The sequence below is a fragment of the Strix aluco genome, chromosome 1, assembly GCF_031877795.1.
Source record: "Strix aluco isolate bStrAlu1 chromosome 1, bStrAlu1.hap1, whole genome shotgun sequence".
In the NCBI taxonomy this organism is placed as follows: Eukaryota; Metazoa; Chordata; class Aves; order Strigiformes; family Strigidae; genus Strix; species Strix aluco.
The window spans coordinates 137,256,697-137,272,022 of record NC_133931.1 but is presented as its reverse complement, the minus strand read 5'-3'; the positions used below and the strand labels follow the sequence as shown (position 1 = coordinate 137,272,022).

At 38.7% G+C, this 15,326-nt stretch overlaps 1 protein-coding gene across 15 annotated transcripts in view; it reads right to left on the bottom strand.

The window, feature by feature from the left end:
- HDAC9 (histone deacetylase 9) overlaps window positions 1–15,326 on the bottom strand; it is a 489,787-nt gene that overhangs the window by 223,242 nt on the left and 251,219 nt on the right. For 7 of the 15 annotated variants that reach the window (XM_074836930.1, XM_074836921.1, XM_074836937.1 and 4 more), the window contains 4 exons: window positions 9,068–9,309; window positions 8,002–8,152; window positions 5,680–5,806; window positions 3,650–3,771 (listed from right to left, as the gene is read on the bottom strand). In XM_074836930.1, coding sequence (XP_074693031.1) covers window positions 3,650–3,771; window positions 5,680–5,806; window positions 8,002–8,152; window positions 9,068–9,309 — 642 coding nt within the window. The remainder of the gene's footprint in view (window positions 1–3,649; window positions 3,772–5,679; window positions 5,807–8,001; window positions 8,153–9,067; window positions 9,310–15,326) is intronic. The other 8 variants (XM_074836869.1, XM_074836902.1, XM_074836961.1 and 5 more) reach the window with 3 other exon arrangements.

Below are 15,326 nucleotides of genomic sequence, written 5' to 3'. Positions count from 1 at the left end.
CTAAACTCAGGAAAGAAAAAAGTTTATGCTTGATATAATGATGTCCTCAGGAATTTCTTCCAACAAAAGCCAAAACATGAGGCAAAATGCAGAAATTCCATCTATAGCAATATTTTTAAAAAGCATGAAGCTTTGGTTAGAAAGCTAACCTTTATTGGAATTTACTGGCTTTTGCTGGTTTGCATCAACAGTTGCACATAGAAAATGAAATGTTACAGATTGAAGAAAATGCAAATGTTATGGCCATTTGCCAGAATTTCTGCATTTATTTCAAGAAGGTAAAAAAAAAACAAAACCAAAAAACTTCATTTGAAAAGAACTACCCTATCAAACCCACGTTGTTTGCTACATTTTGTTAGTTTTACAGTAAACTCATCAAGCAGATATTTTCCCAGATAGATAGACATAGACTTATGGAGAACAACAATCAAAAGTTCCCCACATTAGATGATCAGGTCTTCAAAAGTGCACAGCTCCCGTCAGAGCTCTTACAACAGTCAGTACGAATTTCAAAATTGTTCAGTAATAGGGAGGAATTTTCAAACCTCTCTGGGTAATTTAGATGCATTAGTCTCATTGAAAGTTAATGAGCCATGTGCTGCTCAGGCTTTTGGGTGCTTTGCAGAAAACACACATTACAACTGGTATCCATGGTGAAAGTCATGGGCATTTTAAAAATTTGATCTTATACTGTTTAGGCTAAATTCTGCTCTTAGCTACAGATGTGTAGCTTCTCCGTATGGTACATTTATCTGTCCAGTGAAGCACTAGCTCCCCTTGCTCTGCTCTTTTGAAAGTCTGTCAACACAGAGCATCTGAATGCAGCTGTGCAAAGAGCTGCATATCCTGGTCTGTAGCCCCTAGGACAGTCCCAATCCTCCATGCAGCTAAGCTGTGGGAAGCCCACTGCTGACAAGTTCTGCTGCATCTTGTACAGAAAGGAATAATCCATGTGGCTAAGAGAGTTATTGAGTAACCATAGTCACTGCACTAGGATGTTAGCTCTGGTACCTAACTGTGAACATATAAACAGCGAGACTCTTAAGTCTTTCCCTAGTTATCTATGCATCTCATCATTCTAAATGCTAGAGGAGTAAAAGCTGCACAGGATATTTTCCTCTTTACCACAGACTCTCTGAATTAATTTTTAAAAGATTAATAAGGAGATGACACTACAGGACTAATGAAGCAAAGGTTAAATAGATTACTGAACAAGAAAGTGAGCAAGCAAGACTCATAATTTACAATGCCTGTGCGACACTCAGTCTTTCCTTAGCACTGAAAAACACATTAGGATGTCAGGAGAGAATGATTCAGCTTTGCTGCCCATTAAATCTGATCTTCAATCAGCATTATCTTCCAAGAGCATTATATTAAAGTTGGAGAAGAGAAAGATACCTCTGTATTTCATATTATGAATATGGAAAATAAAATTGAGAAGCAAAACAAAGCTGTGATTAAAACCCGCAACAGGTATTCCTTTCTTAAGGCTGAAAGGAATGTGAGGTCTGCTTTCATATGAATTGCTGACTTCATGCAGGTTCAGCACCACAGAGGGTTTACCAGGAGCCAGTGGCAATAAGCGTTCATAGCCTAAAGGAAAGGAAAAGAGGTTCACCCCTCATGGCAAAGGTCAGATTTCTGCAGGCTTATAGCCTGTCCATATACATGAGTGTTCGTGGGACATCTTTGTCTAGTAAGGTCCCATGAGGATGACACAGGCTCCACAATGTCCCCTCTGCCTGGAGGATGGCCCTATAACCACCCAGATCAGTTTAGGGTCATTTGACTTGTGTCGATCTAGTTCCTGTTGCTTTTACTCTCAACCTGATGAACAATCATTACAACCTTTGTGAGGATGTTGCTGAAGGCTGGAATTAAACAACTCTAGTATACAGAGAGATTGGATGTGTAAACAGGATATTTAACAGTTGCTATTTTCATGGATGTGGAAAGCTATCAAATATACTCCCTTGCTAACATACAACATGCTGTACACTTCATTTATATTTGCTTATCGGAATCACTATGTAAATGTCATAGAAACAGTTATGCTAATGATTATATTAGTATTTGTCTATTTATTCTGTGGATATCTTTTCAGAGAGTCATCATGTCCTTTGTTCAATTTTGGAACTGATGCATTGCATGCCCAAATATTTGGAATAACATATAGAAAACATCTGGATTTAATTATATTATAGTCCTCTTATGCAGACAATGGGAATTGAATTAAGGAATATTTTGAAACCCCCACTGAGATATAAAAGTATTAGCAGCTGCACGAGAACTTTACTGTTACAATGTTTGAAAATGTTTTGTTTTACAGATCAACAGTCTGACACATCATAAATATCAATCATAACATTTAAGATATATAAATAAGGAAGAAAAATTAAAACTTGCATTTGAAAAACTTGCATTTCAAAATTCACAGCATTTAGAAGATGTAGAGTGTATCCTTTTGTTTAAAAAATGAAAATGTATATTCTATTGGCACAGAAAATATGTGTTGGTATGAAGCAGAGAACCGCATAAGGGCTTATTGTGACTGAGTAGCCTGAACAAGATTTTATAGGACCTTGTTATATTGCCACCATATTGTACAAAGAGTAATTCAGCTAGAATAAATTAGCATTTTGCTTTTCATGCTTTCATTCCTTTGAAAATATTTGGGGATATAATACGAGCTCAGAGAGTCTGCCCCAAAGTATTAGATACAGACTGGATTTTCTTTCTGAATGTATCCTGGTTCCAAATGCCACTTCTTTTCAAGTCAGTACCAGTTTTGCAGTTAGTTTTCAATCTCTCAGTGGCTAAATCACATTCAAAGGCTGTTAGCACAGTAGGGGGTCAGACTTTCTCTCTGAATGTAACTATATCACTCAACAGCAGACTCATGCAATAAGCAATCTAATGTTTTCTTTTCTTTTTTTTTCCCCCTTCTCTTAGTGTCTCCCTGCATTCCTGGATACCGGTCACTGCACCAAGGACCTGAGGCAACAGTTACATGGACTCCACCACCATCCTTCTACCCTTCTTTATGGTGCAGAAAAAGTCAAGTCTACAGTTCACCTGCTGTCAGGACAAAAGGTTCAGTTGCTAAATCCTCTGAAACATTCTGAAACACTCAAATGAACATTTTCTTGTACAGTATTACACATTCCTATATGTAACAAGCACACACAAATACAAACTTTGACAACCAATGACACAGAATATAATATTAATCCAATTCCTCCTCTTTCCATGAATTTCCCTCATAATGTCCTGAAAAACATTGTCTAAAGGAAGCATACTGTCTGAAGACAGATACTGTATCTACCATGCAAAAGAGAGAGAGCTATTAAACCCAGAAGTAATAGAGACAAAGAAAATAATGCCGTAAAAGATCCGTGAAATGATGCTCTGTTTAGAAACTAGATTTATCAAGACTGAAGCTTGCACTAGCTGTTAGCATTGGGAAACACTGACTCTTGATACCATGTGACCTGGTAAAGATGCAGTCAGGATCTTTGAACTTACCCACAGCATCATCCTGAACAGGCTCTGTGGATTATGATATATGCCTTGCTGATGGACAGCCTGGTTAAAATAAAGGGTGGGAGAATTGCTGGGTAAGGGGCTCGAATAAACTATGCTAACTCACCCGTTTTACGAAGTGGAAAATCATCCTTGGCATCCTGTGCTCCTGGTAAAGTGTACTTGTACGGTGGCGAGGCCCCGCTCAGGGGTGGAGAGCTTTGATCCAGTGAGGTATGGTGGGCAGCCCTGCAGCAGACACAGAGAGGTCACAAATTAGCAGTCACTGAGGTGACCAGCAGTAACTATCTACACATGTTGTACACATGTCTCAGCTGTGTTTATGTTCTTGTTCCTCTAAGTGTGCACAAACCACAGGCTCATGTAACCATTTTCACTTTTACAGTAAGTTATGGAACTCCTCGGGATTCCCAAGAACGCGCTTTTTGCACTCATTATAAAAGTCTCATAGGATAAGAGTCATGTTGACCTACAGACAGGATCTGTCACCAGTTTGGGGAATTGACCATTTTAGATTGTTGCATTTTAATATGAACCAGCTGAGGCACAGCAAAAGCCATTTAAGTCTTGTTTATTATGTACAAATAGATGTACATTGACCCAGACTCTTCTATCAAAATGTGGGGGATTTTAAGGGCAGGGGGGCTTGTATAAAACTAACAAAAAATATTGAGTTATTATTCTCTGTCAAAAAAAAAAAAAAGCAAGCTATTTAGTGGACAAAGTAGATAAAACCTTGCATTTAAGTTCAGTTTGTAAGTTTTGTGAGCGCGCCACTCTGCAGCACATAGCATTCATGTCAGCAGAGAAGCTCTGAGCTGAAGAGTGCTTTCTGACAACTGCTGGATGAAAGAAATAGTGTGGGCAGATCTTTCTGAACACGGAAACTGCAAATTGTAAAGAAATTGCATCATTTGGCCCAGAGACAGGTTTTTTTTTGTTTGGTTGACTTTTCTATTTAGAGTGGGACAGAGGGAAGCTTTCCAACGTTGTGTTTATCTAAACATAATTTTGCTTGGCCTTTTACAGAGTCTCTTGCTATCTTTCCAGTGTAGGGTGGGTAATCAATAATATGTCTCCGTCAAAAGGGGCACTACCATGAGAGGAAGTACTACTTTCCCTAGTGTGGGAGAAGACATCCCTCTGCAGAGCTCCTCATTCCCACTTTTCTGAAGACAGAACTAAGCTTGGATTATTAGTCCAGAAATCTTACATACTCCAGAGAATTTTACACATTATTTGGAAAAAAAAAAAATCTCCACCAGAAACAATGTAACTTTATATTAAATCACGTTACTACAATGCTCTCATTAGCTCAGAATGGAAACTCCAAGGCAGGCCTTCAGTGAGTCTTTTTAAAAAGAACAAGAACTACATGAAAATCTAGTGTACCATATGCATTTCTGTTTGTCCTATTGAAGGTCAATTTGTGGATAACATTGAAATCTTTCAGAAATGCATCCAGTGTTCATTTTGTTGGATTGACTTATGTGTCTGTTTTAATAAGGAAGTGAAAAAGGAATTAATTATAACTGTAAACTCTTAAAATGTTAATATGCTCAGTACAGGACTCAACAAAATCAGTTGCTTCAATGGTCTAAGCAGATTCTCATCAAGGACAGGGAATCATCAGAACATGCAGTTTAGGATACGGAAATCCAGGAGGGTAAGAAAAGTTAAACAACCACTATCCTTCCCCAAATCCTTCAGAGTTACTTATACCATCCAAACTTGCTGAAAAACAGCATCTCTTCAAAAAGAAACAAATTTTGTGATTGATTCAAAAACCAAGTAAATCAAACACAAAGTTGTTCTAAGTGCAAAAATTGGAGACCTGGAAATATGACAGATGAAGGTGAAAAATTTGTGACAGTATCAAGAGATGAAGCAGTTGAAATCAAGGGTTTATGCAAATCGTGACACCATCTTGTTCTGTACAGCTCTCACCTCATCACTGACCACCAAGTACTCTTCAATTCAACCAGAAATACTACACTTCTGGTTTTTGCTAACTTCTTGGTTAAACTTCTATCTTATTCTGGAGGTAGACTCCCAATATCCCTGCTGGGGAAGCATTCTGGCAAATTTTAGCAGATACCTTGATGAGGCAAGGAAACAGCTTATTACTGAACATACGTGTACCAGAGCTTGGGGTGGCGGCTCATGGAATGATTCTTCCCGTTCGCTGGGGAGTCTTTTGTTGCTGATTTACTCAACAGGAACTCTTGAAGTTTCTGCTTCACTTCTGTACTGGCCACTGCCCCTAAAATACACAGAATTAAACATATCTTTACTTTAAAAAATTACATTTTAAAAGAAAATGAAAGCCAAAACACAAAAAAGAGCCCGTGTCCTGCTGCTGGAAGTGTTGCAAACTATAAAAAATATTGGTGGAAATCAGTCAAAATGAGATAACATTCAGATTAAATGTTTGTCTGTAGAAGACTGAAGTTGGCCATAACCCAGAAATCCAGTGAAGTCATAAGGAATATTTCAACAGCAGATGAGGCCATTTATCCACATCCAGATGTATCTAAAGAATTTAAATTATTTCCTAATAATTCCCAAATACAAAACAAAGGATAGAACTAAAAAGATAGTGACAAAAGGTCACTTTGAGTTTGCGGTAAAGAATTTTTTTCCTTCAGTAAAGTAATAGTAATAGCACAGCAAAACTGCCTTCTGAACACTGTCTTGGTTATGAGCAGAATGCAGCAGAAAGAGCCAGCAGTGAGCTTTTTTATTCAAGCCACTTAACAGCCTATACCTGTGATGTCTGGAAGATGGAACACAGCCTGAAATATGAGTCATAGTTGATAACTCTACTCTTATGATACAAAAACGACAGAAAGACCAAAATGCCAGGAAGACACAGTGCGTTTTGACCTCTCTGGGTGGCTAGCTCAATAGAGTACCATAAGTAAGCATGTCAGTGTCAGGTTAAACTGCCAATTCCTACTTCCACCATGGGGCATGATTTTTTACTCACAGCCATAATACTCTTCATAAAAAAAAAAAAAAGAAAAAAAAAAGAAAAAGAAAAAACATCTTCTTTCAGGTTTTGATAAACAGTGATAAAAAAGGGAAGAAAAAACATTTCCTTTAAAGTAGCAGCACTAAGGCATACTAATACTCATAAGTACCCAAGCCTGACATGGCACAGCCAGCTGGTGAGCATGTCCCCCTGTGACCAAGTTCCCACAAAATACCTCTACTACTCCTCAGCTTCAGACCCTAGTTCCCCTCCCCACACCTTCCTTCCTTCCTCTACTCATTAAGTAGATCATCACCAGCAAATGCTGGGGCCGGGCCTGGAGGGGTCACAGGTGCTGCTTGGCTGGCTGCTACATACTGAACAGCCACACAGCAAACCAAACTGAGAAGGGAACCACTGAGTTCACATGGCTGCTCTTCCTTTGGTGGGATTACTAATAGAGCCCAACTGTTTATATGGAAACTGATTTTTCATACCACTTATAGGAACCTTTTGCTCCTGTGGCTTCTGCCACACTCCCTCTGCTGGGTCAGTCGGCTGGTGATGCTTTCATGGATTCATCATTCAAGGTACCAGAAGCACCATGGACACCTTGACTTCTAAAGTCTACAATACGGTACACCTACAACTGTTTAACCGATACACTTTTCCACCAAGAAAAAAGGCAGGAGCGTATGATCCCCATGAGCATAATGTACACGTCTTTTCTGCTTCAGTCTTTGTCAGTTAATTCTTGTGCTCATTCAACAGGGCAACTGCTCATGGCAGCTTCATTTTGAATACCTTTACAATGTACTTCTACAACCTGATTTTTAAACTGACCTCACTAAAGAGAATTATTTGTATCTGTCTCCCTCTAGTGAGCACCAAATTCCAACAAGAACTTTTGTATCTGTCATTTGCCTTAGAGCTATGTATGAGCTAGAAATAACTCTTGGTTGGGTCTCATGAAATGGCATCAAGAACAAACAAAAGACAGTTTGAAAAAGTACTAGCAAAAATATACAGAAGTCTCAGTCAAGATATTCTTAAATATGTTGTTATAATTTCAATCTTGAAACAGTGCTCAAATTAGTTAATCAGCAAGTTGGCTTTTTGCTGTTTTGTAGTGCTTTCTGTATTGGCAAATAAGCTCTTCAGAAAGAAGCTCTCAAGTGAAGGTTTAGACTTTCAAATTCCCTCCCTTTTTATAAAGAGTTAGATTCTTACGAGGCAGGTACACAGGTCTGTCAAAATGTACTTTTCTACAGTCCTCCAAGTCTGCACACAAACCAGCAATGTGTTTCTGTGGGTGCAGCAGGTGGTCCTGCCTTTCTGCAAGCACATCCTCGACTTCTCTAGTTGCATATTTCACACAGTAATAGGCTTGCTTCAGGTTCCTGTTCGTTGTCTATTTCGGCTGGGAGAAGGCAAAAGGGAATAGATTAATTTCTTATTAGGATTCATGGTACATTGGCTCTTACTTTCTCGGCCTCTTTCTTTGCCTCGGAGGGGAGGAAGCTGTTGTTCCCTGCGATGCCTCTCCAGTTCCTGCTCTTGTCTCTGCTGCTCCAGTTTCTGTTCTTTTTCAAGGAGTTCTTGCTGTTGTTTAATGGCTAGGAGTTCCTGTTGTAACTTGCACAGAACAAAAAGACATGAGAAAGTGCAGTTTGCACTGTTTTCTAGGTCAGTCTTGGCTAAAACAACCCCCTTGAATAACTGAGTATCAGTGCTTTCTTTTAACCAACTTTTCCCAGTCTTTTAAGCAGGATAGTGCATTACTGGCTGTCACTAAAATGAACTCTAATGTCAGGTAGCAGCCTGCTGCTCTGGTTTCACTTCTTTCTCTTTTGGAAAAAATGGCTGGAAACTGCACAGGGTTCTTTGCCAGTGCACCACCCAACTCTGGCTGCTGTGGTCCACTTCATTTGTCAGCTCCATCGAGCGGATGCTTAGCACAGAAGCATAATAGCAAGTAGATCAGAAGGAAAAATAAAAAGATCATGAATTCCTGGTCAAAATCCATTATAACAATCCTTCCATAGTGCACGTAATCCCATAAATCATTTTCTTTTTACATTACATGAGGCAGCTCAGAGACGAATGAAAACAACACTTTCAGGGCCTGCCTCCATTTTACAAATGCAAATATTATGCACTTGCCTATCAACTTGGTTTTCGGGCATCAAACAGTAGCCCAGAAAAGCAGTCTTTTAAGATACTCAAAACCGCACATACAGAAAAGACAGCCATATTGAAGTCTAGCTGAAAATCCAGCTTTGTAAAATAGGTAGTTTGATTTTCTGTGGATGTGGTGGCTTCGTGAGCTTGACGATGCTCATAGTACTGGCTTGGTCTGCTGTGAGCAAGTCACTGGCAGGTGCTAGCAGTTTTGCTTGAAAAGGCTTTTATCACGCAAATACAGAGAAATAAGCACTCAAACACCATCTCTCAGTCACAGCAAACCTTTCAGGCATGTCCCCTTTTCATGTCTGCCTAAGCATATTCAGTTTGCAGATAAAGTGAGGGATAAATGAAAAATGTTGCTACCTTTATGTGCTCCTGGAGCTGGGCCTGATGCTGGCGGGTCAGGTTTTCATGCTGCTTCTGAAACTCTGCAATCAGCAGTTGTTTCTGAATTTGCTGCTGCTGCTGGATCAGAAGTAGTTCCTGCTGTAGTTGCTTTTCACGCATAATTGGGTCCACCATGGGAACCATCATCCTGAGATCAGTTCGCAAGTCTAATGGTGAGATAGGCTCTAATCCCACGGGAACCTCTGACTTTACATCCACTGTGGGAAGAAAACAACAAAACGTATATATATATTAAATATAACTGCAGAAGGAGAACAGAGATCATTCCTACTGGGGAAAAGACCAATTTCACTCAAAGACTTCTTCAATGTACAGACCTAACAAAACACTCATGTAATCTATGCTGTGTGCAAACTTCAGACATTCCTAGTAATAACTGGAGATTTCATAAATTATTTTATCACTTACTTTCCATTCTCTGCAGAAATACTCTCAGATTAATATTCTGCTAAATAGACTAACAACCAACCCAGTTGTAAAACCACATCATAGCCTAATGGAGCAATATTTAGGAAGAATCTCTGAGACTCTATTAATGCTTCACGATAAACACTCAGGGCACTTCAGTGTAAAATGAAGGCCTTCCAGTTCTCACTGCATTGCAAGAGATTTTCCAAAGCTAGCATGTAGATTTTCTGAGGATGGTGTTACACATGAACAGCTACCCAATGCTACATAGCTACTGCATGTAAATATACCTGACAAACACTTAGGAATAACACATACAAAATTATAGGAAAATAATTTGACACACAAAACAAGACTTTTTAATACAGTTTTTTGAAAAGTGACCACCATGCCTAGAGTGGATTAGACATAATACACTGTATATGGCATGTAAGAAAATTCAAACATCTTGAATTATTCCATTTTTTTGCAGCAATGATATATATTGTTAATCCAGCATTACAGTACTTAATGAAGAATCCTGTGGTTTTCTATCTCCTTATTTAAATTGAAGGCACCAAAAAGCAGCAGAAGAGAGAGATTTGATGATTTCCACTACAATACTTGTAAAGCTCAGATTTTCAAATTAAGTGAAGTGACAGTGTAACTTCATCTGTTTCAAAAGAACAAAAAACTAGCAAGTAACGTTTCTACAAGAGGAAAATAAATAGCAGCTGAGGGTTTCTGCTAAAGCTCAGCAGTTCTGATTACATCCACGAGAGGACAGTGGAACACAAACACATTCACTCCTGTTCCTAGTGCTCTACTATCTTCATTGGAAAATAAGATTATTAACTGAAAACAAACACGCTGTCGGAAGTGACTAGGGAACAAGATTTTAAGCGTATTTTCTCCTTTTGCTCTGCTACAGCTGTATTTGTTTTCAAGGAGAAAACCAAAATGAAACAGAAATGTTCAAGCAAGCAGGAGCAGTAAAACTGAAGCAGCAAAAGTTGAAACTGCAGCAAATGGAAATAACTGAATTCTAACTGTATGATCAAATCTATTAGTAAAAAGTTTTATAAAAAGAAGAGATGAAGCACCAAATCTCTTCTATTGATCATATTCTTTTCTTCTCAAAATTCTGGAAACATACAATTTTCCAGGCCTTTTTTTTTTCTTTAAATGCTAGTATCTGATTGTAAACCTGAGAGAATAATTTGCCTTCTTAACCCACTATCCCAACAGAATGATTGTGTCTAAGTGCTTACTTTTGTTCTGGGACTAATCACTAAATTATAAAAAATCACCTTTAACTTACAAAAACTACTCTTGATTATAAATAATTGCCACAGACCAAGAGAAACGGACAGGCAAACCTCCAGCCTTTCATCCCATTTATTCAGCAGCAATCCACATTCCATTTGTCTAGACTAAATATAGCCGCGTTTATACAAGAAATCAATAGTGCTTGCAGAGAGCAGAGCAAAAACATGAATATTTCATCAAACTCAGAGAGAAATGGCAATCAGCAAACTGACAGCAAACCGTGTAGGCTGACTGGCCCTCCAGATAAGTCTCCGGTACTTGGACAATGGCTCATTGCCTGCAAGTCACAATCTTATCATCAGCGCTCTTCTATTTTTAACATTAATTGCATTGTAGGTGACAAAGGCTTATCATGTTTAAAGTGGAGAGATGGCTTTTCTTACATCTTCAGTGACAGGATAATAAGCCTTACTAGGAGCAATAATAGTAACCGGAGCTCGGCAAACCCTGCAGGCTCTGGTTCGCAATAGTGTTTGCAAACTGAACCCCGCAGGGTTTGGTTCACAATAGTGTTTGCAAACTGAACCCTGCAGTTTATTTTGCAGATACTGGCTACAAATCAACCCCTACAGGTCTGCATGGTGATTCAGGCTGATTATACTTCCTATCTCTGTTGAGCATCCCACTTCTTCATTTTCAGAGCACTTCTCATGACGGGAGGCCTCCAGATCTTTCTAACAATGGAAATTTCCTTCCAGTATTAGTAAAATGTACAACTGAAATCAGGCTCGGTTTGGTAAAATACACATTTTCAATAATTTTCATGCATTCAAATAATGTCTAGTGCTGGAATATCTACTTCACCACGTACAACTTTAACTCGTTCCTTAACGTAGGGGAAAATAAACATCAAGGTAGTTGTAGAGACTTAAATCCATAGAAATCAATACATAATCTTTCATGTCATTTAAATGTCAGTGTTTACTGACAAATAAAGACAAGTATTTATATCCTGGCATAAATATTGCTAACACTAAGGTTACCTCCAATACTACTAATAACTGCTGACATAGCAAATACTTACTCTTTTAGGGCTAATTACTGTCTTAAAACTAATAGTTACCATATAGTTACTATATAGTTACTAATAGTTATATATAGTTATAATATTTATAATAATAATAATAATAATAGTTATAATAGTTATAGTTACTAATAGTTAGCTGGGTAATAGTCAATCACATCAACAAAATTATTCTAAACAAGTGACTACAAAATCACCAATCAAACTGAAGGATTTGCTACTGTCTATTAGGCGGTCCTAATGCCACAGGCCATTTACATTCTCCTTACTTGTTACCAGCTGACAAGAAAGAGACAAAGCAGCCCTGTGGAGAAACATCAGTGTGAAAAATGTGTAATGGAGCAGAGAATCAGAATCAGTGTCTTTAAAAGCCTTGACTTTTAGCTGAAGCATCTTCCCCTCTGCCACCCCAACACAATTTTAAGTCTCAAAAGAGCAAAGGTGATACAGGATGTTTATTCTCAGTGGGGCTTTTCATGTTTTTTCATCCCCTCTACTCAAGAATATATGTAGAAAAGGAATGTCCCAATCAGTGCCCTCAATTTCCAAACATCACAAGAAGCAGTGGGATGCAGGGCTTTAACAAGAAGATTCATCAAGATATAAGCCAAAGAAGGAAAAGGATGTCTAATGAAAGAAAGTATTAAACAGAGCTTGATAAAGGCCAACTTCACTTTAAGGAGACTTGTTTTGCAGGATTTCCAGTATCATCAATGGAGCAATGTTGTGGCAGGCATGATTCAGAGTGGGACCCTGCCCACACTCTCTCCACTGTGGTCTGGAGCAGATCCTTCCCAACAGCTCTGCTGACTACAGAGCAAGCCTGGGATTCCTCTCTAAGGTTAAATAAAGACAAACTCTCCGAGCTCATGGCAGCTGCGGTGAATACAACAGTAGGCTGCAGAATATTAACTAGAAATGTTACTGAAAGCTCGGTGATTCCAGGAAATATGCCAAAATTTGAGTGGAAAAATATTTAATTTTCAGCTACAACACACTGCAAAAGGCATATGTATTTATTTTTCCTATAAATACATGATTGCCTTTATCTTGAAATATAACAACAAAAATAATTTCGGAAGAGCATCCGTATCAATTATATTGCATACATGGCACTTCCCGCAGTGTTTTTGACATTCTGTGGAAAGAAAATAAGATACTTGCAAAACGGCATGCTTGTTGAGTAGATTCAGATGCTTGAAGCATATGTAAAAAGAGGTAAAAGAGCTTGTTTTAACCCTGAGGCTTTGCTTTTTGAAACCATTCCTTAAAATGGGAATCAATGAAAAACTCTAAGTCTTTCACTAAGACATTTCAAGCTTTGTTTCTTGTGACTAGTTTCAATTTCTGGTGTATTAGAAAACACAAATCTTCCGAATCACAAGTGATAAAGGAAAATATCAGAAAATAAACCATCACACTTTCTTACCATCATCTCCTAAGAGAAGCAATCTTCTTTTTGTGTTGGCAGTTACCTTTCTTGGCATTTAAGGCGGCATTAAAAACAGGAACTTAAACAAGGTATGCTGCCATCAGCTGAACAGTTGCTATTCTTTATTTGAGATGCAATGAAGAACAATTCTAGTAGACTTGATTACCAGAACATCTCATCTAGTACATTTATGATTCTTACATTAGAGAAACCGTGTGAATTTGCTGGGACTGCAGGGATTCAAGCTAACCCTTTCCCAAAGGAATTTCTCAGTTGTGCTGTTGGGCTGGGCCAGGATGGAAGGCTGGAGAGAACAACAGGGCATGAAGCTGATGAGGCTCTTTCTCCTGCCTTGATTATCCAAGGCAGACTTTTACTGGAGGAGCAGTTAAGGTTTATGAAGTGAGCGAGTAGGACTACAAAAGCTGGAATGCTAAATTGAAATTACATGTGACAAGAGACAGATGACAAGCTCCTCCAGCTAGCAATTTCAGTATTAGGCAATAAAAGCGTACTCTTGAAGACACACCAAAACAAGCAAAATCTAGAAGAATCATTCTGCCAATCATTCTGTCACACCTTGCCCCAGACATCAACTCAGTGAAGTATTACAAAGAGAGAATTGGAGAGCCATTTATACTAGTGATACTCTTTTGAACTCTGCCTTACAAAACAGAGCCCACGAAACTTATTATTAATTTCTACAGTACTTTTCACAGTTTCAGTATGCTTTTCATAAAATGAAAACATTTCAGTGTAAAAGAAACTGCCTCCATTTGGCCTCTTCATTCAAAGAAAGTGAAAAACCTTCCTTTTTGCAGGATTAGCCATCAGTCAAACATGACGTAGTCAGAGCACGCAGAATTTACAAAAAAGAGCTCTAAATGGTGGAAAGAGTGGAAGATATCCCCCACCCCAATAAAGATAATACTTTACATTTACTCTCCAGTTTAAACCTAGAATTCTCCAGATTTATGTGCCACCTCATTCAGGACTTGAAAAGCACCAGTACCTGAAAAGCCATGGCAGTGTCTTTGAACATAGACTGAAAAAAGTCTTTGAAAAGACTGAAAAAAAGAAATACCACAGGAAGTTGCAGGAATAAGAAACAGAGGGTAGGAGGGAAACTTTGGCAGGCAGGTGAGACACAAAGTAACTGGCAGGAGATTGGGCAGAAAACGACTGGCCAGACACAAGCAGCTGACCAGAGATGGAGCACAGGAAAAGGAGTTAAAATTCCTGAGTTTTCTGTGCTGAGAAGCAGCATTACAGGAGCATTGCTCACTTTGTAACCCAAGAGCAGCCCTGGCACACTGATAAGGTGGCAGTGAGGCCACAGTGGGAAGAAAGAGCTAACAGGGGAGCAATGTGTTTATTGTGAGGATGCTGGGAAATTAGGCAAGCAATGTGGTTTTGAATAGCCATGACTAAAGAGGGCAGAGTCTGGCATGAAAACTACTACAGCAATTGTTCAGTGTTCAATTTGCAGAAAATTGTCCTAATCTGAAGCCTGTTCCCCAGAAGAGAGGTGGCTCGCAGCTTTCTGGGGGAAGCTGTGACACTCAAGACCTGCGCAGCAGACTGCAGGAGTAAGAAGATGAAATTTTAAGAATAACTGGTGACATCTGAAGTACAAGTCAGATGATCAATGAGCTGTGAAAGGTTAGGTTATCTCCCATGGGATGTTTTTATCATCCCAGCTCTGGTGGCTAAAATCTTGTACCTCAATTCTCAGCTGGCATAATCTGTCATTCCTCCGTTAACTTCAATATAGGCAAAGCTTCTTTATGCCACCTGAGAAGCTTGATGTAGAATCTCTCTCATGAGTATAGGGGTGAAAGAAGACAGCCTTGAGAGCACCTCATTTTAATACGGGGACAAAAGCACACAGATTTACAATGACACTGATAAAACTTTTTTCCAGTATTTAAAATCAGCAGAATTTTTTTCTCCACCCTCACAATTACGCTAAAGGATGCATCCAAGCTGAAGAAAGTGTCACTTAGATTTCACTGAATGTTATTAAATATTTTTGATTAATT